Here is a 25,301-nt window from a genome sequence, read left to right as displayed (position 1 = left end):
ATCTCTAATCCATTTATAGAGGGGAGAGGAGCCTGCAGTGGGGGAGCGTTTTGTCATCATGGAGACTAATCATCCTATAAAACCAGACATCTCAGCGGTGCATCTGCTGCTGCAGAAATACAGAACAATCCTGTCATGAGCAGAAGCGCCTGTAGATTTCCAGAAAGCACTGCAAAAACTCAAGCAGGTGGGATGAGCCTCCTGGTGGTTTGGTTGCCTCACCTGTCCGCTCTGATGCAGGTTGAAAATATTTTAACAACCCTGCAGTGTTGACAACATTTTAGTGCTAGAAGCTGCAGAAACAGTTCCACTAATTCAGGAGGATGAACTTCCAGGAGGCTGCAGGGGAAGTCCCCCCCTTAAAGAAGTCCTTGTTAGAGCTGGAGGTGTGACTCTCCTACTGCAGGTGCTTAATGTTCATGAAAGCGTTGAAATGACGTTTGCTGGTGTCAAACTTTCTACAACGATGATCTACAATTTTTGGAGCCTGCAGTAAGACAATAAAGACCACAGATGTTTAATATTTCCTATATTTGTATGTTCACATAGAGCTAAAACCAAACGTGGCAGTCCTATAATACTTAAAAAAAAACTTTTTATATTTACACACTGTAAACTTGTTTTAGTCTCAGCTTTTAAGGTGGTATAAATACTATCATCACAGGCACTATGGAGTTGAGTGGAAGTGAAAAGGTGCTCTTGTTTGGATGGCATGTCAGCTCCCCCTGCAGGAATGGAGTGGTATTACAATCGAATCGTCTGTTTTTAGTCTCTCTTTTTAAAAAACTGCTTTCATAATTCCAAAGTGATAAATATCGGTTACATTTCTAGACACAACGTACACAAAACCTATTATTTATACAACTGAATATTTATTGTTTTTACTGAACCAAATTGAAGCCTGTTTTTTTAGCTCAGAACTAGAACAGTTCTAGAACAGGGGATTTAACGGATACCTGTCAATCATAAGACTACACCCCTGATTAAGAGAAAAGGAAAGAAAAACCTAACAAAACTTCATCTTAGCACGCCATGGATGCACAATCACACAGCGAAAAACCCGTTTTTGGGACCCACAGTCAGTAATAGTGCGTTCAGTTTTATTTAGTTGGTTCTTTTTACATATTGGTAAAGGAGTCTGAGCCACCTTGTGGCTTCTTGAAGAACTAACACGCCTAATTTTTTTTACTTATTTTTAAATGTGCTTCAACCTGGAAGTTGAAGACTTGCCAAAAAAAGAATGCTGCTAATCTTGTATATTGTTGAAATGAACCCAAACTAGAAACTAAAAGTAAAAAAAGGTTAGTTTGACCTTTTAACCTTTTGAACCTGCTGTTGGTTTTGGGGCCAAACACAAATCAAAGGAATAAATGACACACAGAGCCATTGAAAGCTACAAATGTGGTTTTTTTATTACTTTAAATAATGTCTAAATAAAGAGACTAAAGACATGCTTGAGTGACTTTTTCCATTATCAAAAATACGGTGAGGTTGGCAGCGGAAATCTACCCAGGGAGGGGCGTCTGGGGGGAGGGGGCAGCGAGTTTAAACCAATCAGGTGTCACATTTAAAGGAAAAAACCAAAGTCAAAAGTTTTTTTTTAGTAAAAACTGAAGGACCGGGACACATTTGAACTTTTCTTGGAGTTTTTTTTTTTACTACAGAGATTAAAAAAAGCAACAACAAATAAAGAGGGCTGGGTGTGGGGGGCAGCTTTTTCATGATCAACTCCCTTTGGTAAAAACCGTAATAAATGGTCTTTTTGTCCTTTTCATATACAGACTAACTTTAGCCGTTTGTCACTAAAGTCCACATAAGCTTGGAAAGTATTACTAGCACAACAACACAGATCTGTCATAAAAAGTCTGAGACTATTTACAGTGTATTTACAACATAGTGTGTGTGTGTGTGTGTGTGTGTTTAGCTGGTGTAATGGCAGGGGGCACGTGTGTTTTTTAAAAAGGTTGACTTCCAGGGCGGCAAGGATTGTGTGTTAATAGAACTATATAGAATATATATACAACACAATACACTGGAATCCATGTCAGTCAGTGTCCGACATTCACAAGCTGTACAACTTTACAGTCTGAGACCAAACAGTGTTTTGAGGCAGTTTCTTTTCTTTTTTTGTCCTTTTCTGGTTTGTTTTTCTTTTTAAAATATACATTAGATGCAACAGTGCTTTTCTAAATAACCCCCAAAACAGAATTTAGGGCTCAGGCACAGTTTTTTTTCATAATGCTGCCATGTGTTTTGGAAAAATACAAAACAAAAAAACAGGAAACGCTCCTCCTGGTGACGGTTGGTGATGGGGATTTGGCCGTAAACGCAGGAATGTCAGAACCAGATCTGTCTGATCTTCCTTCTCTAAAACCTTCGATCTGGGCGTCCCAGACGACCTCCTCTTCTTAAATAAGTGCACTTGTCCGTCTTTATTGATTTCTGTGAATCCTGCGTCCCCGGGTCGATTCGGATGGAGCTCTGATGGCTTCGCCGGCAGCGAAAGGCGGAACTGACGCCCGGCAGAGATGATGAAGTAGAAAAAGCACCACTCCCTTCGTGTCTCGGGCTCACACCGCGCAAGGAAGTATGCCACGAGTGCTGGTGGGAGCTCAGGTCTGCGACTGGAACGGGAACATTCCTTAAATGTTGGCACCAGAAGCCCTGTAAAAACCTGGGCTCAGCTAAAAACGCTGGTTTCTAGAAAAAAAAAAAAAAGAGGAAGAGCAACACAAATGCAATCCTGCCGCCCTGGCTGCAGCTTCACCCGGCAGCGCGCTTGGTTTCCATATTGGCTTTAAAAACACTTTAATAAGCCCTCAGGTCTACATCTACTTCTGACCCTAGAAGTCCGTCTGCTCCCTGCGCCGCTCCTGTCGTTTAAGGAGCCTTGAGGGGCGTGCCGTACTTGACGCGATACTTGTTGATGTTCATGAAGTGGAGGACCTCTGGGTGGCGGCTGGTGGTGCACGGCAGGAGGCCATCGCGGCCTTCGCCCATCAGCCACTTGTTGGTGTCGGCGTTCATGTCCCGCGTGACGTGCACTTTGGCCCACGCATCCACCCACGCCTGGAAACGTCTGTGCAGCCGCGTGCTCACCTTCTCGTGCGACTGAGGAGAAAGCAGAGTCATTCAAACGCTGTCATTCACGAACGGTAACCCGACACATGCGCTCGGTGTGGATGTTCACCAACATACCCACAATTCATCGCAGCATTTGATCAAAGGATTTTTGAAAATAAATCAATTTATTAACTATAAGAATATGGATCCATGTAAAATCGTTGGTCTCAGTAGAAATGTGGGAACATTAGGTATTGACCTTCTTCCATCCCTCTCTCCATCCCTTCCTTTTGGGGTTACGAGTTGCTGGAGCCTATCCCAGCTACTGTTGGGTGAAGATGGGGTACACCCTGAACAGATTGCCAGTCGGTTGCAAGCTCACACAATCACATTCCCAATCTTGAGACGCTGTGGACTGTGGGAGGAACTGGAGTGACCGGAGAAAACCCGTGTGTGCATGAGGAGAACATGCAAACTCCACGCAGAAAGGTCCCCGCCAGGATTCTAACGTTCTCGCTGTAAGGTGAGAGCGCTACCCGCCGCACCGTGATTCAGCCCTCGCATGATGAGAAAAAAGTTACAGAGGAGCAGAAAAGGAAAGTGGGGTTACAGAGAAGCAACGAGTAAGATCTGCTAATATTTCCCATGATGCACTTTGAGTCTGAGATATCAGCCACAACTTTCTTGAATCTGATTTGAGCTTTACAGACGTTCATTTTCTTCCAGCACATATTGTCCTGCGTTCTGATTGGTTGTAGACCTTGTCAATCAATCTGTCCAGTTTGCTACATTTACTTTTATCGCGATTGTTATCGCGATCAGATCTTTGTTTTCAGTCTATATTACAGCCCTTTTTCTTTTCTATGAAGGTTTGAAAAAAAGTCATGGATCTGACTTGTTGCGGGTTATTTTTTAGAACGTCACTCTTGCGATAAACAACGAAACACTACATGCAAAGACATGGGGTCAAAATAAAGCTTCAAACCTTTTTTGCAATACAGTTTTTGCTTTTCTTATTTCATAAAAACCACACTTGTAGATTATTTTGATAGTTTGATGCTAATAATAAAAAACTTTTAGGGGGGGGAAAGAGAAAACTGTAGAATCAAAAATTATGTTTTCGCCATTCTTTTAAAAATTCTTTTTACCTTTGTTTGGACTCAAACGTTCATATGGAATCATAACAGCAGCTTTTCTTTCTTTAGAAATTAGCTTATTTTCCAGTTCGGGTGTTTTTACCAGACCACATTTACAAGAATCAGTTCTGTTCTGTCCATTACTATGGTGTCTTTTTTGGGACAAAAAGCTATAAAAGGTTTCATCCAATACGAACAGGACTGCAGAATAGACTGAACAGGAGTCTAAAAGCAGAAAGAAAAGTGAAGTAAAACAGTCCCAAAAACCTTCAAAAAACCTGAAAAACTCTGGTCATTTCATGTAAATATCGGTCCTCTAGAACAGATGTAGAGGAGCCACCCCACGCTAAAGGAGATAAATACCTGGTGAGCGCGCATTAGTGCCGTGCGTCGATACATGTAGTCCTCAGACTTGAAGACGTAGACCATCTTGTAAGAGTTGAGTTTAAACATGCACTCCATCTTCTCCTTTTCTAGCGATTTCTTGCCGCCCTCACAGGCTTCCTTATCCAGCTGCTCTCTGCCTTTTTGGTACTTCCTGATTCGCCGCAGATTCCTGGTTTGCGGAGGGGAAAGAACGCCCGCAAAAGATCCATATTTGTCCAAAAAAGTTGATTCATCTGATGAAAAAAAAACAAAAAACTAATGTGTAAGAACTCACCTGGGAAGAAAAACAGGTTTCTGAGCGAGATGTTCCCTCAGCTCTGGAGTGGTGGAGTCTGAGTTTAAGTAGCGGTCCACATAATCAGACCAACGCTGCAGAAACACAACCAGGATGAAACTGAGGAGCTCACAAATGCCACAAACATAACCCCCGGTGAAGGAGGTTTGTCTGCAAATAAGCAGACAAATCGATACAAAACAAACAAAGAAGAAGAGAGCTGTGAGGTTGTCCTACCTCGACCTCCATGGGCTCGTCTGAGTTCTCCTCCTCTGTGTCCAGCAGCTCCACGGTCAGCTGCACCGTCCCTCTGCTTTTAGAAAACATCACCTAAAAACCAGCAAAAGTCAGAATGAAGTCACAAAGATGGCAGCTTTAAAGGATGGAAAGAAACATGCGTTGTCTTGGCTTCTGAACAGCTCACCACCTTCAACAGTCACTTTACTACAAAAACTAAAATTCAATTTAATAGAAGTCAGATAAAGAAAAGCAGAAATAATCTTCAGTTTTAGATTGAATTTGACGTAGCTTCATTATTGTGCCCCTGGTCTTTGCAGTGCAGGACTGCTGTGGGCCAGCAAGACATTAGAGAGCGTGTTTCTCCTGACCTTAAAGCAGTTTTCATCAGACATGAGCTGCTCGGCTTTCCTCTGGTAGACCCCCTCTGCAGTGCTCCTGGCAGACAGCGTGGACAGGGCGCCCCCTGCTGCGCCGTTTGCACTCTCTGCCAGGTAGAGGTCTGTCACCTGGACGCAGATCTCGTCGCTGACTATGTGCTGGAGCTGTGGGGGGGGGGAATGGAGGTTAGCTTAGAAAGGCACCGACTCGGACAACGGCCCGGTGGAAGGGCGGGTGTTTACCTGCCGGACGATGCTCTGGATGAGCTTGTCCATGGTGAAGGCGATGTAGGCATGGATGGTGAACATCTCTCTCAGCGAGTCCTCATACTGAGAGGCCTCCATGTTTCCGTCCAGAAGGTTCTTCACCATCTCCAAGAATGCCGAGTAGTAGTCTTCCACTTCAATATCCACTGTGGACAAGAGATTCAAAGCATGAGTCCCTGGATTTCTGGCTTGGTTCAAGTTGAAGCTGTCTGCAGATCCTTACTGGGCTCCTTCAGGCGCAGCTGGATGGCGGGGTTGTCGTTCTTCTCTTTCTTCAGTCCCAGCACCTCCCTCTCCCAGTCCCGCTCCCGCACCTCCTCCTCGATCTGCCGCTCCGCCTGCCCGTACAGCCGCAGCAGCCGCGAGCACAGCGTCTGGTGCAGCCGCATGAAAATGTACCAGTTGTTGTTGACGAAGAAAAGGTTGTAGGCGTCGTCGCAGCCGCGCAGCTTCTGCGCCGCCGTGTTGCTGAACAGCAGCTTGGACTTGGAGGGGCTGCCGCCGGCGGCAACGCCATTGTGCTTCTTGCCGGCGCCCTCTTCCAGGTCCATCTCCTCTTCCTCCTCCTCCTCCTCCTCCAAGTCTGAGAGCTCTCCGCGCTGCGAGAACAGCATGTCGGGGAGGAAGTGGTAGATGATCTGCTTGATCTTGTACTTGTCCTCCTTCTGAATGCTGGTCTGCCGCTTCACGTGATGGATGATGAGCGCCGCCGCGTCCTCCAGAATCTGGCTGTCCTCGTAGGTCAGAGTTAAATGCGGGCCGGTGGGGGCGGTGGCGTTCTCCTCGGTCGCCTGCTCCTGGCGCTGTGGAGCAAACAGACGAGCGCTCAGAACATTCCTCGCATACCTGAACGGCGTTCACAGAGAAGCGGAGCGGAGGCAAACCTCGTCGTAGATGCTTTCAATTTCATTCAGCAGCGACTTGGATCGAAGCACTTTGGTGTCGTTTTGCTTGAAGTTGATGCCTTGATGGTCCAGAGATTTGAGGTAGTACTTCTCGTTCTGCTCCCTCCAGATCTTGTTGAAACCGCGCTGGGCTTCCCGCCACTCTTCCTCCTTTGTTTTTAACCTGATTAAAGAAAACATTTTTCAGCCATTTATCTTCAAATTCCATAAAACATTTTAAGAGGCCGCAGAAAGTTTTACTTTTAGATCCTGTTAAAGATAAAAAATTGTGTTTTTTCAGTGTATTAACATGTTCTTGAGGCAAGAACTAAGCTTAAAATTGCATTTCTGAGGATTTCTTTATTCAAGAAGCTGTGAATCATGAGACGATGAGTTTGAAAAAGATCATATTCATTTAAATATGCTGCGTGGGCTACAAAGCCTCCTGCTCTGCTCCATTCTGATGCAACCACTTGCAGACAAATAGATCCATGTATGTCTTCATTTTTCGTCTGAGCTGGAATCTGGATCACAACTGTACATCTGGATGACTCCAACATTATTGTTGCACCGCTAATGTTAGCTTGGGGGTGTGAGGGGCTGTAATCCAATGGGAGAGTGTGTAAACAGAGAGTTTCTATTAACAGGGACGGGAAGGGGAGGGGGGATTGCTCTGTGCCAACAGTCCAGCCTACAACTCAGATGAAAATTCTAATAAACTACTGCCTCTCTGCAGAAACTATGTCCTAGAAAACAACACAGGTCTTTGGATTTTGCCCAAAAAAAAATCAAAAAACATAAGAAAAAGGGATAAGGGCCGACGTGCAGAAATGAACGCCCCGAAGCAGAGGATGGTTGCTTCCGTGAAGTGTATTAATGCTGATAATGCTCACTTTGAAGGCCATTAACCCTTCCATATAATGGTCACTTACTAAAATTCAATCAGTTTTTAGTACTTTATTCTGGTTATTTTTTCAGCTTAAATCACTTTTTTCAACAACAAAAAAAGCGGACTAATTGTCACGGTAACTTAATAATGCGCAGCTTAGCCAGCACAGACCTGGACTGCAGCGGCAAAGGAAAGCGATATATTTTGATCGTCATGAAGGGATAAAAAAAGCATCAATTCAGAGAGAAAGTTCACCTCTCAACGCTCGTTTTTGTCCAGATGATGAAGCTTAATTTGGTTTTAAAGAAGCCAGCGCAGTGATATAGAACATTTAAGACCGGAACTTCTTTTTTAGGCGTGCATTATCACCGTGGATTATCACTTTTTAATGCACACCCAGCAGCCAATCAGAATCGAAAATTCCCCCGGACCATGGTTAACCAAAATGAAAGGACCACTGGGAAAGCTTTTACAATAGATCAAAAGATAATCAGAGTGGGACTTCAGAGACTGATTCCCATTTTGTCAATATAAAAAAAAGAGACAGAATAAAAAACGTTTGAGGCTAGGAAACTTGCTACAGAATTCAGGGCTGTAGTCCTGTGCGTACCTTTTTAACACGATGGGCACGGAAACCGCCGGGTTTTTCTTCAGACCGTCGATGATGTCGGCTGCCTTGTCTCCATATATCCTCTGGATGGCCTTCCGGTGGATGACCTCCGAGGAGCCCCCCAGTGTGTTGTCCAGGCGAAACTTGGCCTGCTCCTCCGCAGACATGCGGGACAGTTTCCACTGCACCGTTTCCAAGACTCGGATGGTGGCCAGGTTGGTCTCCAGCACGACGTCCAGCTGAATGGAGTAGAAAAATCCAGCTGCTTTACCTTTTTCCCCCCTCAATATAAGTTTTAGCTCAAACAAGGAAAAAACGCATGCAGAAGCTTTTGAGATGAGCTTAGTACTGACCTCGAAGCGCTCGTCCTCACACCTGTAGATGTGCTCTTCATACTGCGTTTTCTTGGAGCTCACGAATGTGGAGTCCTCAGACCAGGAGGGGAAGGAGACCCAGGTATCGTTCAAGACCTGAGAACAGCGTCAATGTAGACACAAACAGTGAATGAGAGATGCTGAAAATCAACTTAAAGCGATCCACCAACCCGCTTTAAGACCCCCTCCCATCATCTATTGGAAAACTGTTCCAAGTGGTCTTTTGGTTAGGATTATGCCGTTTTCAGCCAAAATCTAAAAACCTCTGTTTTTTTTTAGAACATGGTTTCTGCAGAGCAGCAGGGGTTCATTAGAAATTCAGAAAAATGTCATAAAAACATGTTTAAAAACATTAAAAAAAACCACAATTTGAATCAGAGTGGGTCTTTAAGGTTCTGCTTCCCTTTCGGGCAGAATTTAGTACCAATGTTTCCAGGTGGAAGAAACAGATCATCTGCATGTCAGAGGTTAGCTCACCTCTTTGCACAGCGGCGTTCTGCCTGTGCATTTGGGCTGCTGGTAGCTTTTGGGCAGGGCTCTGTAACTGGACCCCAACCTCTTACAGGATGCGTAATCGATCTCCATGGCGATGCCCTCGGTTGCCCGCTCCTTGGGGTACGTTTCGATGTGGGACATTTCCCGGTAGCCCAGGAAGTTTTTGAACCAGTTGAACAGCTCTGGGAATTTTCTGTAAAAAAAGAAAAGAACAAAAGAGGGTTTTTGGTGTGAGGCTGGTGATGAGAGAAATCCCGGCTTCCACGGATGACAAGATTACTCACCCTAAAAAGGGCAACACCAACTGCACCAGCTCTGCCCTGGAGATTACCTCCTGATTGAAGATGACCAGACAGCGCAGGAAGTTGTCGTAAGCCTCGGCGCTTCGCAAGGCCTTTCGCACCTGGGACACAACCACCAAGTTAGAGACATTTTAGGAGGATCTACCTTTTAGAAGAAAAAAAACCCCAACACACTGACCTTCTCAAAGAACAGAGATTCTGTGCCGCCTCCATGTTTGCTGGGATCAGCAGCGGAGGGATCCTTTAAATTCAGCAACTTTGGCTTCTTCTGCAGATTCAAACACAGCAGTTAGAAAGTGTTGCCTTCTCTCCTCTGCAGCTTTTTGACTTACAGTGACGCTATGAACCTTGACGGGGGGCGTGCTCCCTGGACCGGTGTGGCGGCGCATCTGGCAGCCATTCTGACTGGGCCGCTGCTTGTTGTTTAGCTGCAGCTTCTTGGTGGTGAAACCGTGGTCGTTTCGTACAGACTCTGCCTTCTCTGCCGTGGTTTTATTCAACAGCTGGAAGGAGGACACAACGACGATTGAACGGGGCGCCACAGTATCACGCTGCGGGTTTGGCCCCGCCCCCTGCGACAGACTTAACCCTTTAACACCAGAGCGTTAGGTCCTGTGTTTAAATGCTGATGAGTACTGAAACACTAACTGTTTCCAGCAGGTTCTGCGGCGGAGAAAAGCGGCTTTGTGCCCTGATGCAACACTTTTGGTTTATAATCAGTTGCTTTTCTGCGTATCAGAATCTGCTGATTGATCGCGTTACAGAGTGACCATGGATCAGAAAGAACGTGTTATTTAAGTATCGCTGGTGACAGCCCCGGTGTTAAAGGGTTAAATGAGTGTCATACGTAATCATCCAATCAGACGTTGCTCTCCTGCTTACCACTGAGCTGTTGGCATCGGGTAGAAACTGCCCGAACTCTGACAGCAGGTCCTCTTGGTTCTTGAAGAGCCTGGCAACCTGAGCGTACACCTCCTGCTCTGTCAGAGCCGGCGTGTAGTTCCCTCCTGCCTCTTTGGCGTTGCGCTGCTCCTTCTGCAGCAGACAGAAAGGTGAGCAGGTGCCACTCAACTTGTACATTTAGAAAACCACGGGAATTTTGGCGAGTCTCTGACCTGGTAAGTATGGAGGATCTCCAGGAAAGCCTTGTAGATGTCCGGCTGACCCTGAAAGCGGTTTTTGATCTTGTTGACATAGTTGATGGCGTGGTTGAACTCCACGGGCTGGTTGTTTTGCAGGGGTGGGCCAGTGGGCGTCCCGCTGAGGGGCGGGTGGAGCTGCACCGGCGGCGAGCGGGGGGAGGTGTACGCTGGGATGGACGGACTGCTCTGGCTGCTGGGTGTCAACACCTGGGACTGAAGAGGCTTCGACGTGAAGAAAAAGCGTTAAACCGTCTGTCGTGGAGTCGCGGACTAAAGAAGAACGGTCGGTCCGCCACTCACCTTGCTCGGCTTGGGAGGCGTGGGCTGCGTCAGAGGAGGAGGGGCTGCGGTGGTCGGGGCAGATGGCAGCGGCGGCTGCTGCTGCGTAGCTGCTCCAGTTATGGGGATGTTCTGGACTGAAATGCCATGCGGGGTGATGTGGTGGATCTGACCGGGCGTGGTCACGTTGACCAGGTCGTTGGTCTGGACCTCGATCTTGTAGCCCGGAGGAAGAAAAGTATTGAAGCCCATAATAAGGTCCGGATGGCCTTTAAAGAGCTGCGACACTCTGCTGATGACGCCAGGAGTGTCAATGCTAAAACAAGACCGGAACAAGAACACGGCAGAACGTTAGCAGAACTCCAGCTGGATTGTAGTCATCATTTCTGTGTATTTTTTGGAACCTCACCTTTGGGACTTAAACTCTTTCATTATATCCAGAAAGTCATTGTAGACCTGAGGTTGGTTCCCAAACTGAAGCTTTACTTGATCCAAATAAGACAAAGCATCTTCCACCTTTAGGAGAGAAACATTTCTGTCACCTACCAGATTACACGCAACAAAATAACCCCAATTCCCAGAATGCAGCTGTAGTAAAGCAAATACGGCAGGCCTAACATTTTCCAGAAATCTTCCTCAGGAGGAAACACATGAGGATGCAAATGTCTGCAACTCTGGCCTCAGACTTCCAAGTAAAACATCCTAAATCCTTTGAGCGTGAACGCAACAGAGAGAGGAGAAGTCGCATCAAATAACATTTGAAATTCTTAAATGTTTTTAAATGGTCTTTTTTTTTTTTTTTTTTTACACAAAACATTCATTTTTCCTTCTTTTAACAGAATCGTGTGGTAACGCAGCACAAACAGAAGCTGCTTATATTATCAACAATGACCATAGTCAAAAAAAAATGTATTTCCTTTTGTATTTATGAGATTAAAATGCAGCTGTTATGACACTGACACATGACAGGGACTAACACGGTTTAATTCTGCAAAAGACTATTGTGAAATGTGAAAAATAAAGGATCAAGTGCATATATTTCAGCATGTTTTAACTCTGCCATGAATAAGTCTGTCTCTTTAAATTAAAAGTAACAAAAGTAACCTCCATGTTTCCTTCTGCAACAGAATAGAAAAAAAGAAATCCAGACTGCATCTAAATACACTTTTTCCGCTTTCCAGAGGGCAATTGAATAAATTAATCATACTGATTCAAACTAAGCAGAAAAGAGTGGAAAAATAAACGTATTTGTTCATTTTGAACAGAAAAACCTGCATACTTTCTGAGTGAAAACTAACTGTTGAGAAATGTGGAGGGTTTAGTTCTCTTAAGGTTTCCTCACATCAAGGCTGACATTCACACTGAAGATCTAAATCTATTTTTTTTGAATTACGCTTTTACTTTATGAATCTGATAAACCCTTTAACTCCGGCGGAGCTTAAACTCCAGTGGTGACCTTGTCTCGACTACTGTAACTCTTCAACTGTTGAGGAAATTTGCACAGCAGATTTTGAAGCTGAGAAAAGCGACTTTGCGTTGATATTGTGTTGATACTTTGTAGTAGTAAAGTGTTTACACGATCAAAGCATGTTAGCTGATTCTGTCGTGGAGAAAAAAAACAAAACCGATGAGAAAAGAAAGCTTTTCTCCGCGTCAGAATCAGCTGCTTCATGTTGATCGTGTTAATGGTTGAAAAGTTATGGTATGTTAAGGAGCATTTTTTATTTAGGGGTTGGTGGTAACATCTCATAGACTGCCTAAACTTTACTTTTTCTTAAATAAAAAAAAAAAAATTTTAAATATGAAGAAAAAACAAGTAAATAAAGAAACTCTTGTGCCGCTTTGGTCTGGAGCAAAACCAACGTCTTAGTATTCAGGCAGAGCAGGTTGGCTCATGTCTAAACCTTGAGTCTCTGGAACTGCTGGTGTCCCTGTGCAGATCCCTGTGGAGCTCCTGTATGGCCATGGCCCGGCATCACCGAGGGCCCATGGGACTGAACCGCTGGACTGTGGTGGTGAGATCCCGCGTGCACAGCTGGGCTGGGGGCGTGTCCATGCCCACCACCGCCTGGGGTCACACTAGGAACCTGGGATAAAAAAACAAACCATAAATAACCCTCCCTAACTGTCATCAAACCCAGAAAGAAGCAGGGGGTAAACCAGAGTACCCCCCACACTAAATGAAAGTTCATACAGGCAGTAAAAATGTGAAGAAAACGTGTATGAAAAATTGCCGGAAATGTCGGTCCCTTTAGAGAACTTCTTAAACTCAGAACCTTCAGAGCTGGCGGATCAAACACCGTGTGCAGTACCTGGTATCCCTGTGGGACCGAGTACTGGACTCCAGCGGACGGCTGCATGCTCTCAGACACGGCTTCATACACAGCTGGAGCTGGAGCGGGGGCCAGGACCCGATGCTGGAAGGCCTCTGCGCTGCCAGCCAGGCGCCGCTGCTGGGACGCGAAAACCGTTTCCTGATCCTCCAAACGCCGCTTCATTGTGAATTCATGCTCGCGAGAGCTGTGACACCTGGGAATGAAAAGACTTCATCAAACTATATCTAGTTATAAATCTGCCTCCAGTTTTTGCTGTCACTTTTAGGGAACACATGGCTAAATATTCAGCCACTTGTACGATGAATTTATGGACCCACATCGTGCCAACAAGCCACCTTTGAAACTTGGCTTGGACTTTAAAAAAAATGACCATAGATTTAAAGAGACATAAAGGTTCAGCTGCACCAAGAATCCAAGAAGTTCACTGGAGGAGAGCATTGATTTATTCATTCCTTCATCTGCTAAACCCCCTTTAGTCCTGTGCAGGGGTCATGGGGGATACTGGTTTAAATAGTTCAAATTGACTAAAGAAACGGGGGGAAAAGGGATTTTTGGTACAATCAAATTATAACGTTTAATTGCAGTTCATTGCAGTTGCTTGTCAGCTGCAAAAAATAAATAAATAAAAGAAGCAACTAACTTTATTATTAACCCTGAGTAGTCTGGGGCATTTTTTCCTTTACAATTGGCTCTATTATTTATCTTTGAAACTGTTTTGTTGCAATGCTTGATATCCATCTTTTTGTACAACCCCAGCTTCTTTTTTAATTTTATTATACAATAATTCCACAATGGACCTAAAACTGTTCAAAAACCTCACTTCAAAGAGGTCAATTTTGTCATTTTTATCAGCAAAAAAAAACAAAACAGAAAATCATAATAATTGAAATTAAATTGTTTTTATGTTTATAACAAAAGATCAAATATATAGAGAGACAAAGCATGTTTAAAAAGTGTAAATCCACAAATAAAGCAAAGAAGACAGGCATAAAAAAGTGAAAAACATCTTTAAAAAACCCCACAGATGAACCTCAACTCTAACTCACTGAGTCTAAAGACTACTAAGAGTTTAAGTCCCACTACGATCAACTATTGATTTACGTTCAAAGTGTCCCCAATGTTTTATTTACGTAAATGCAGGTACCGTATTTTCTGGACTATAAGTCGCCCTTTTTTTCATAGTTTGGCAAGGGGTGCGACTTATACTCCGCAGCGACTTATATTAGAAATAAATTGAAATAAATACATTGTTAACCCTCCTGTTATGTTCATTTGTGAGGAACAGAGATGATGTTCCTGGCTAAATTTGATGTATGAGGTATGTTAAGTGTTAAGAGTATGTTAAGTGACTCAGAGAATCAGCAAACTTTTTTTTACAGTAAGATCTTGAAGGCTAACAACATAATATTCTATTTTCCAATGATTTCATAGATTCAGAAATGCAATAAAAATGACAACTGTTTCTACAAATACAGGATGAAAACAGAGTATTAGTTGGCCAATGATGCTTCATGAAAAGAATAAATAAATACGTTTGAGAAAAAATTACTGTGAAATTATTAGATAAACAGTCTGCTATGATTGTGTCATTTAAGGTTGTGAAAGTTAAAATGCGACTTATAGTCCAGTGCGACTTATCTGTGTTTTTTTCTACTTTATAATGCATTTTTGGGCAGGTGCGACTTATACTCCGGTGCGACTTATAGTCCGGAAAATACGGTAGTTACCACAATCAGAAAGCCAGTGTCGTTTTCTAGGATATAGTTTCTGCAGAGCGACAAGAGTTCATTAGAAATTCACCTCTGAATTGTGGGCGGGACTATTGGTGAGGAGTAAGTCTAGCCCCGTTTCCCATTATCCATCTGTTTACACCCTCTCACGGGCTTCCAACCCTTCACTCCCCCAACCAACATTACCACAGAAACAAAACTGGCGAGCAGTATTATTGATATCTAGCCATATATTTTTGAGCCAGATGCCAGCTCGGATGAGGAAAACGAAAACAGACATGGATCTATTTGTGTACAAGTGGATGCATCAGAATGGAGCGGAGCAGAGAGCTTGTGGCCCGCAGTTTCCAGCTTCAATGTCACAGAAACAAGCTTTTTCAAAGGGCTTTTTTGCTCCTGACTAATTTGAATAAAGGATCCCAAAATGCATTTTTCTTTAGCTTAGTTTTCTTCAAACATGTCCTCCATCATCAGAAAAAATGCCAAAAGAAAAGTTAAGAAAAGAAAAACAGTTTTCATTGGTCGGAGTAGGTCTTTGAGGCTGTTGGATCCAAACTTTTAATCAAAATAACACCATTTTAATTATTCCACGAAATATCGACTACATCAACATAGATTTTGGGTTTAAGTACTACTACTGGAGATGTATTTGGGAGCAGCATCAACCATCTGGAGACTCACTACGAGTGTGTAAAGGTGATGCATTTGTCATGATCAAAATGGTAGCATGTACTAAATGTGCCCCTTGCAGAATCCGCAGCCAATCAGGCACGAGCGCCTTACGTCAGCGATGCAACAAACAGGTGCTGTGGGAACGTGGGGAGTCCGTGTGCCATTCATAACTTCCTCCAAGACTGCAACAGCCCACATTGTTCCTGAGTGAACGGTGTTCTGCAGAAAAGTGGCGAAAACCCCCACGTTTTTCCAGCACCTGCCCGTCGAGTCCCGTTGACACCATGACAAAAACAAGACGAACATGTGCAGCTATTATTATTAACGCTCCGAATCCTGGCGGTCGGCAACTAATCTCCCTATACACAAAAGCCAAGCTGCACGTAAAAGTGTCGAAAAACACCAACTTTGCAGACTGCAGCGTTTCCATGTCGAAAGATGACAACACTTCACTCGCCATCGCATTCGTGGCCTAGCAACACAAGCAGCGACCTCGAGTTTACAGCGCCCCGCACACCCGCCATTTAAGAGCGCGCCGTACTAGGACTTCACCAAATTCTGCCCAAATTCTATCAGGTAAGACTGAAAAGGTGCCGATTTACTAACCGCATCATGAAACACCAACTACCGAGCATATTTTACAGTTAATTTTTTTCAAATAACTTATCGAGAAGCAGTTTTGTTGCCAGGGGATCTGGAGTGTCTGTTAGCTGCTAGCTAATGTAAACAACACAGAGCACCGTCGGGGGCTTCGGGGAAAGCACATGATGCAGGTAACGCCACGAATTCCTTCTGTTCTGCTGATGATAAAACTCTTGATAAATGCAGGAAGTCTCAACAGCTGCTCTTTGAAACTGTTTGCAGCGCGTCTGTTATTGAATGACATGTGAGAAGAAGACGCCGCTCCCCCGTGCAGTCCACTAAAACCTCTGCTAGCGAAAGGGAGCTAACCAGTTAGCCAAATTAGCTTTGTGAATGAATTTAACCGAACTCACCCCTCTCCCCAACAGCAAGCAGAAGTTAGCAGATGAATTCTTAATCCGTTTGAGGTGGATTATTCGCCGCACTTCGGGCTTGAAAATTAGCGAACGAGGTGCAAACGTCAAGAGCTATTTGACAGTGGCGACTGATTTAAAATAAACAATAGAAGCAGCGGCTACAAACTGAAAATCTCCTTCCAAGACAGGAAAACAATCTCCGTTCGGTTAGCTGGAGAGATGGGCGGAGTTGAGAGTGAAGACCCCGCCCCTGAATGCAACTATCGGCTGTTTCATCCACTGGATCCGCACATGGGCGGGGCTACGACGTGTGTTGTGAATTTTGAACTGAGTGCTTATGGTATAGTTGGTTGACAAGCCTTCAGCTTAGGACATGAAGCCCCACCACATTAAAACGGTTTTTGGAGAGTCATAAATTAGAAAAACATATACATATAAAATGAGAATTTTTTTTTGCCTACAAACAATTAAGAGACAAGCAAATTATGTCAGTTATTGGACATAGTTTGAGGTGGGAATAATGCATAAATCATATTTAAAGACAAGTTGTTGTTAAACAGCTTGGTTTACGTCAGGTTACTTTTAAAAAACTGTTCAAAATGTCAGACAAGCCAAATATTTTCCTTCTGTACCTTTGTTTTGAAAACTACATGTTGCTGCAGCTCTTAGACATCATTAGGCGGAAATGGAAATTCTACAAGATTTCAGAGTAGCACTTTTTATTAAAGCTTTTTAATGTGAACAAACGTATTAGTGGGCAACACGAGCTTAAAACGGGGCAAAAACTGTGATTTATTTATTTCAAAAAGGATATAAACCATAGTGTTCAGATTTGTAAAGCTGTTACACCGGAGCTTTAGCTCCACTCTTTACATTCTTTCATTAACTGTAACTTTTCAAGCCTCAACGCGAACAACATATTCTTTTGCGGAACACGGCAGCGTTGCACCAGTATGTAACACTTTATACACATATCGGTGAATATCCGCTTTAAAACTAGCATTGAATAACATTACTGTTTCCTTTGCTGTTGTTCACATTTGTTAACAGAATTTCTTCTCATAAATTTATGACTTTAATCTGTAAATGATGAACATATAACTTTATTTTATTATTTTTTATGGTGGCCTCATTTCTCCGTATGTTCTGGAAAAAGCAAATATGTATGGGAAAATAGTCAAGACAGAACATTCCCGGCCTTCAAAGGTCAAAGTGCAGGGTAAGATGAGAGGGGTCTTCCAAATAAAATGCTGTGCCAAATTATCATAAAATGTACCTTTCTGGGACACGCTTCAAAAACAGGGAGCAACCAAATCAACTTTTTCTTATGAGGGAAAAAAGATGCTCAAAAAGTGTCAATGCAAATCATTTGTGGACCGTACTGGGACACAAATGTCCTGGTTAGAAGTGAAAACGGTGATCTGAACTGTACCTGCACTAATGTCTGTGGTAATAGGAGTTTTTTGTAAAATGAAACTATTTAGTTTATTCAGTTCACACATGACTGCAAACATTATTTGGTTAAAGTTTTGCTTTGCCTCAGGCTGAGTTTGAGTGATGTCATCGGATGAGAGGAATATGATCAGCGGATAAGTGGTAACAATCAATTGGTTTTTAAATTTGATTGATTTTGTACCGGTTTAATATTAAATTACATAACAAAAGTCATTAAAATGTAGCTTGTTTATAATTATGTAACTGCTCTAAATCATTTTTGAAAAATTGTATAAGCTGGTTTTACAGTTTACCCGTCGCATTGGAATTGATTTTTAGTAAAAACAAATCAGATAAAAGAAAAACTAAGTTAAACTTTATGAGGAAATGTTAAAATCCTGCAAGTAAAATGTTTTCATCAACCAGGAAACTGACTCAAAGTGTCAAAATAAACTTCCGCTACTCTTTCAAAATAAAGGATTTCTGTATCTGTGACAGGAATTTAAGCATCGCGCCAAGAACTCTAAATGATAAATGTAGAGCAATAAAATACAAGTTATTTGTTTAGGTGGAGAAATAAAGTTTGCAAAACACAGAAGACCCGGTCCAAATGTAACTCCAACGCTTTCAGGGTGAATCGATGCCGTTGAATTGACGCGCGTCATCCGTTGTGTAGCTGGCCCGTCGGTCGATGTGCATGTGGCATATATTAAGTATTGCGTCGATGTGAATTATCACATGTATTAAACAGAAGCAGCTGTCTCGCTTCTGCTGTTAAACTGCTGCATCTTTGGTGTGAATTGAGGGATAATGGATGCGCTGAAATACATTTACGTAATGAATTGGGCGCTTCCTGGAGTCCTCGAACACGTGACTCCGCGAGGAGGGAGACAAATAGTACCTCCCACTTCTTCTTCCACTTTCGGCTTCTCCCATCAGGGGTCGCCACAGCGAACAAGTCGCATGGTAAATTTGGCAATGTTTTACGCCGGATGCCCTTCCTGACGCAACCTTCTCTAACCGGGCTTGGAACCGGCAGAGGTAGAGAGGGGAACAGGGAGCAGCCTGGAGTCGAACCCGGGTTTCACGGACGGAAGGCGCCGCAAACCAGCACGAGCTAAACTGGCTCCCTAAATAGTACCTCCCACAAAAAGTATTAAGGAGACTCGGTAGCGAATCACGAAACAAGACGGTCGTTACAAATCCTCTGAAAGGTGTAACTTCCCCAACAAACCCTCGCCCACGACAGGCGGAGCTGCGACAGCAGCCCGGGATTCCTCCTTTCAGCAGGCGGAGGAATCAGCAACGACGTTAGGCGGCAGAACACACACTCTCAGACGCCCTCGTCCCAAGCGGTTTTCCATTACTGTGCTCGCCCGCTCTGCTATAAATCTTTATACCCTGTAACTACAACTAGTTTATTTGACGTTGTGTACATTAAAAGAGTTCATTTCTCAGTTGGGGTGAGGGTCCCATTTCCGAGTTCCGAGCCAAAGCATGCATTCAAACGCACTGCGGGCGGTGGAAACACCCCCCAACAACTAGCTGTTTCCGCGGTCAAGAACGGTCGCTCCCTCCTAACAAAGCCTCCTCCGCTTACAGAAGCTTCACGGGAGCCACATAGCGGGGGCCTCGGCGGTGTCCTTTCTGGACGGCGGTGGCCGAACCAGTCGTCCTTTCTAAACAATGCCAAAGTCAACGAGAAGGCGAAAAGACCGCTCCGGCCGTTCTCCGCGACCGACCACGGAGCACCTCCATTTGTGTTCTGCGGAGGGGATGACCGCCCTCAACGTGTAACAGTCTTTGTTTACTTGTGTAGTCGGGAGGGGGTAATATGTCTAACCTGCCTCCGCCTATACGAAAACGTTTGAAGACAAGCATTACATGTTTTACGACGCGCTGCGGACGAGTCGCGAGGCAAATGGATCGCCGCACAGCCCCCTGGGAAGCGTTTACCAGGCGCGCGAGCCCGTCCACCACGCTTCTGACTGTCGCTGGATATCCAGCTGCCGTTAAAGGCGCTAAAAGCCGTCCTACGAATTATTTCACGGTACCGAATGACGTAGCGGCGGACGGAACCGACACTCTCCTAACATAAGCCGCCCGTTACAGTAGGAAGCAACAGCGGGAATGATGTTTAAGAAAGGCAGCTGTTTACATACCCAAGAAAAAGACTCCTTTACTCCGGATTCGTGTTTGTAACAAAATAGTTGGAAACGCCCCCCTCTGTGGGCATTGGCGCGTCCCAGAAGACATACGTCACTTTGTTTTGAATATGACCCGCGAAAAGCTCCTGCGCTTTCAGGCAGGAAGCTGGGAAAGGGGCAATACTGCTGTTCATAAATGCTGCATTATTATTCAAATTAAGGGAGTTCAACGTAAAAGTTCATACATTACATGTATGTACCAGTTAAAGACCTATTCTGTTCATCATGTTTAAAAGCGTTTTTCAGTGGTCTTTAAATTATGACCATGCTTTTTTTTGTCTAAACCAAAAAAACCGTTTTTTTTGTAGGACTGTTTTTCAACCTTTTTTGAGCCAAGGCACACTTTATCCTTGACAAAAATCCAGCGGCACACCAGCATCCAAAAATTAAAAAAAGGAGAAACTCTATAGTCTGTATTGATCTACAGTCTCTCTGCAATCTTTTACCCTGGTAGTTGTTTTTCCCTCCAGTTTATTAACATGCAATTTTATGTAACCTCACAAAAAGAAAATATACTTTCTAAATAGTGTTTTTTTATGTTGGTGCAAAGGCAACTGTAATTTTTGAACAATTATAAGATCACAATATGTTTGATAAATTTTACACAAAAGGACTAACATTATCTTTTCATCATCATTCTTATCAAAGTGTCTTTATCGCTACCGCGATTTAGCCGCAGCTTCAGCTCTGTTTTCGGAAAAGTCCCGCCCCTTCAACTGTCTTCACCAATCATCCTCGGAGCCTTAATCATACGTCATCAATCTGACCAATCAGAAGTGGTTAAAGTCTTCACTCAAAGTCTTCTTCTATCAGCCTTCCCTTCTAAACGTATCCAGACAATGACTCAATCAATACATGAAGACAGTAGATGTTAGTGTTGAACATAGAGGCTACTTACTTCGGGGCACTGACCACCGAGATGGGCTGCCATTCTTCTGACTCTCTCAGTGTGACTGCCTTTGATTTTTCCGGAAGAAAAAAAACAGTGCCCCCTACTGGTCGTTCCTATTACGCATTTTGTATCAATTCGGTGTCTCGGAGAATAGTATAGTTTTAATATATCTATTAGCGTTTAAAAGTGAACGTCATATTCTCTATTCTCTATATTCTATTTTTATTTTCCTTTAAAGTTTTTTTAAGCCCTGCAACACCCAATGAAGGAAATACGTTTAGAAGGGAAGGCTGATAGGAAAATTCTAATGACCGAGCATTCCACTGGTATTTAAACGCAGCATTTACGGACGAATTTGTGAGACGTGAAAACAGTCTCACGGTAGATCCGTGCGTAACTTTGGCTTCGTGTGTGCGTAACAAGGAATTTGTGCGTGTTTTTTAAAGATGTGTGTGTGTAAGTAGTTTCAAGCTGTTGTAATCTTAATTTGCCCATACCTAAATTGCTTTTTGTATTTTTTTCATTTTATATTTTTTTAACTTCTACACAAAACGTATTATTTGAGTAACAAATCACGCACAAATCCAAATTTATGCACAAATCCTAATTTACGCACGCACAAAGCAAGAATAAGTGTAGCGACCTGGGGGTTAGCCCCGCCTTCAGCCCCTAAGGCTAATGGGAAGTGGGGAGTTTAGGGTGAAACATTGAGTCAGAGGGCTGGAAGCTGAAGTGACCCTCCATGCTGTTTGGGCTGTATGTGTACTTGGAATATATGGGCTAAATGCTCAAAAGGGAACATCGTCTCTCCTCCTGTTTATTCTGCTTGAAACTGTCCGGGGTTGTGCGGTGTATGGGACACGGACAACTCTCCAATGAAGCCATCTAAATAGCAGTCTTGCTTTCGCTACCCCGCTCAAGTGACGGTCCGGCCGGATCGTTACAATATGCATACAAAAATCCTAATTTACGCATAAATCAAGAATTATGCACGCACAAATCCGACTGAGTCTAATTTCTCTCCATAGTTTTTAAATCTTCTTGATGAAATCAGAGGTCAACAGTTTAGTTCTTCTTCAAGGTTTGTGTTTATTTACAGCCAAACATCCCAGAGTTTGGTCCAAGTCATCTTTCTAACTGAAACACTTTTCTAATAATGTCTGAATTATTTTATATGTTAATTTTAAGAAGAAGTAATAACAACATTTAAGAAACAGGATTAAGGTGAAGTGACCAACAGACACAGTTAAACTAAATTGAAACAATTTAATCATCTAAAAAGAAATACAACATTTTTGTTAAAGTTTTCAAAGACTTCATCTTTGATTAAGACAATAGGAAAACTAATAAAACTTCAACATGTTCACTTTTTGTGTAGCTACAGAAAACATGCATCTAATGTTAGTTTTTTGTGTAAAATTTATCAAATATATTGTGATCATATTGATAAAAAATTACAGTTGCCTTTGCACCAACATAAAAATATCACTATTTAGAAAGTATATTTATTTTTTTGTGAGGCTACATAAAATTGCATGTTAATAAACTGGAGGATAAAACAACTGCCAGGGTAAAATGTCAAATAATTTAGTTAAAAATTATTACTGAAAACTAACTTATCTTCATTACATCTCTTAGAAAAAAACAGCTGCAACTTCCATCTTTTTCTGCCACAGTTATCACAAAAATGCACGTAAGATTGCAGAGGGACTGGAAATCAATACAGACTATGAGCCTTTCCTTTTTTAATTTTTGGATGCTGGTGTGCTGCTGGATTTCTGTCAAGGATAAAGTGTGCTTTGGCTCAATATAGGTTGAAAAACACTGCTTTAAAGACACGCTAAGAAGATTCAAAATAAAATCTATTTGTCAGAATAACCATTTTTGCTCCTGCCTTTTTTTTTACGTGTTCATGCTAATCCAAATATTTTTTTATGATTTTTTTTGTCTTTATTGAAAGTTATTCAAGTTATAAACGGACCAGTCAGATGCCTCCATGAAAGTTTGTGGTCTCACATAAAGAGGATAGAGGGTAGGGGTTGTACACATCCAACAAGCTCACTCCCGATTGGCTAGAGTAGTTGCCATAGAAATGGTCACTCAAACCGACTTGGACCAGCCACTGCTTACTCACATCGTGTGGTTCAAAGATGGCGGTTTCTGCATAAGTGCATAAGTGGCGACTGAACTCATTTGGTTGAAGATGGAAGTTAGTCCATTTTGGTCCAGACATCTGAGCAAGCTTTAATCTGACAGGATCTCTTTGTGTTTACAGTACAAGAAGCCTAAATCCTGTCCCTTCACTATTGTTTAGCAGTGGGCACAGTTCTATTCAGAGATTTACTTTGGTCCCATCTGGTCACATACTGTGCAATATTTCTGTATTTGTTTTAGTTTTAAGTTTGAAATATGCTTTTATTTTGCAAAGCACATAAAAGTGCCTTTTAAATAAAGTTTATTATTATTTTGTCACCTTGATTTTTAAGTGCTACTATTGTGTTTTAATTATTGGGGGGAGGTAGGAGTTACTTGTTTTTCTTTAACATATTTTATAATATTTTTTATGCTGCAAGGTGGCTTTTAACTACGTTTCCTTTAATACTAAAATGTTAGGCTGTGAAACAGGTAAAAAACATCCCAGTGTTAGAAAGGTGCTTCTGAAAGGAAAACTGCCTTGCTTTTCCTGGACTTTAACCCTCAACAAATTCAATGAGGCATGCAAGACGTTGCTTGTCTGTTTTTTTTCAGTTTGTCTTTGTGTTGCATAATCTCCCCCTGGATGCTGACTATTGAATATATCCCCAAATGTTTAACTTCTTTAAGCCCCTGATGCCTGAATTTATTTCCAGATATGATAAAATTCCACTTATGTTTTTGATTTTCAGTAGATGCTAAATTAAGGTAATATTGGAGCCAAGGGATTAATTTATCAAATATTATTTTCCACTGAGGTAATGTGAGTTTCAAACTGTTTCTATTTCACTGTTTTCATGTTCATTCATTGATAAGCAGATACAAAATATATATATATATATATATATATATATATATATATATATATATATATATATATATATATATATATATATATATATATATATATATTGTTGAGGTAAAAACAATAATATGGTTAAATGGGCTTCTACTTTTTATATGTATACATATATATTTTAGGCAAACAGTTTTATCATTTAAGTAAATAAGAATATAATTTATTTGGGGCTAAACACACTAAATATTGAAGCGTTTGGACTAGTTAATGCTCTGAATCAGAAAGGGAATTTCATTAGGAAAACCTTAGACACATTTAGTCTTGTAGGACAAAACTATTATTACTTTAGGGTTTTTTGTAATGCAGGGAATGAATACTAACATTTGTTTGTTATTATGGTATGTGAAAAAGATGCTGCGACGGTTAGGACTTTATTTTGTCCATTTTTTGTTCTCGGCTAAGAACTGCAGCAACTTTTCTTTCATACAAAAAAAGCAAATTTTTCTCATCAATTTTAAATTTAATTATTTCAGTAAATAATTTGGAAGTTAAATATATATGAAAATATGCGTAATACAAAAAAAGCACTTGTAATTTCCAATTAACCTTTAACTTTAACATCAGTAACTCAAATAAAAACAAGAAACCTTTGATTAACTTTGTTAAAAAAGGGAAAAATCAAACTGCTAATTTCCCAAACTTTCGTCAGATTAAGTACAATAGGAGCAGAATTCTTATTCTAATAGTTTTGTTCCATCTTCTATCAAGTACTTCTATCAGTAATCAGCAGTTTGGAGGTAAAGGGAGCACTGGAGAACAGGCAGGGTGGCAAATGCTTACGACCAGGATGCAGCAACCCGGGTTTAGTCTGAAGTTTTGCTGTTAGCCAACAAGCTAAAATCTTTCCGCAGTTGTGTGTCAAAGAGTTAAACCAATAACATGACTTCAGATCTCAAGTCACATTAAAAATACTCTGTATTTTTTGTTCAATTTGAGATCACATTTATGTGCACAACTGGGCTTCTCTGCTTTTTGTCCAGACACTAATAAACATTTCCAAAAAAAAACATGAGGTGGAACTACCTTCTTTCTTGAAACGGATTACTGCTTTGAAGGAGAATCCTAACATCTCCAGAAAGATGCGTCTTCTGCAATAATAATTTGGAATTTATGCTTGAACTTAAATTTGTTCCTTTCATCAGGACTCTTTTAAGTAACGGTATTTAAGTGCTGACATTTAGATTTAGACTTTAGGCTTTTTGGTTCCTGATGTAGAATTCGTTAATGTTGCTGTTCTATTAGTGTTTGATCTATTCTGAAG

At 42.1% G+C, this 25,301-nt stretch overlaps 1 protein-coding gene across 8 annotated transcripts; it reads right to left on the bottom strand.

The window, feature by feature from the left end:
- Positions 1-1,386: 1,386 nt before the first annotated feature.
- Positions 1,387-20,192, bottom strand: sin3aa (SIN3 transcription regulator family member Aa). 8 transcript variants are annotated; one of them, XM_078949264.1, is made up of 21 exons: positions 20,052-20,192; positions 13,032-13,248; positions 12,624-12,806; positions 11,129-11,235; positions 10,741-11,035; positions 10,414-10,662; positions 10,181-10,333; positions 9,646-9,801; positions 9,477-9,566; positions 9,281-9,399; positions 8,979-9,189; positions 8,481-8,597; positions 8,128-8,366; positions 6,629-6,812; positions 5,968-6,547; positions 5,721-5,890; positions 5,469-5,642; positions 5,098-5,190; positions 4,861-4,955; positions 4,563-4,755; positions 1,387-3,111 (listed from the first exon to the last, which is right to left on the bottom strand). In XM_078949264.1, exons 2-21 carry the CDS (start codon positions 13,215-13,217, stop codon positions 2,881-2,883), a joined length of 3,825 nt encoding a protein of 1,274 aa, XP_078805390.1. In that variant the 5' UTR covers positions 13,218-13,248; positions 20,052-20,192; the 3' UTR covers positions 1,387-2,880. The 8 variants fall into 8 exon arrangements, with proteins under 8 accessions (XP_078805390.1, XP_011474175.1, XP_020559491.1 ...); XM_011475873.4 differs by having other exon boundaries at positions 9,631-9,801; positions 20,052-20,181; XM_020703832.3 differs by lacking the exon at positions 20,052-20,192 and adding an exon at positions 16,453-16,748.
- Positions 20,193-25,301: the final 5,109 nt, after the last annotated feature.

This window comes from Oryzias latipes, chromosome 6, assembly GCF_053564925.1.
Source record: "Oryzias latipes strain Hd-rR chromosome 6, Olatipes_Hd-rR_3.1".
NCBI classification, from domain to species: Eukaryota; Metazoa; Chordata; class Actinopteri; order Beloniformes; family Adrianichthyidae; genus Oryzias; species Oryzias latipes.
Note: the sequence above shows the minus strand (reverse complement) of the source record. Positions and strands in the feature narration are given on the sequence as shown.

Excerpts from the sequence above, each read along its gene's own strand:
- sin3aa (XM_078949260.1), bottom strand. The coding sequence starts at position 16,343 with ATGTCATTCAATAACAGACGCGCTGCAAACAGTTTCAAAGAGCAGCTG. Across the intron at positions 4,756-4,860 it reads AAACCTGTTTTTCTTCCCAG|GAATCTGCGGCGAATCAGGA; the intron begins GTGAGTTCTTAC and ends TCCGCAAACCAG. Across the intron at positions 3,112-4,562 it reads CACTAATGCGCGCTCACCAG|TCGCACGAGAAGGTGAGCAC; the intron begins GTATTTATCTCC and ends CTTTCTCCTCAG.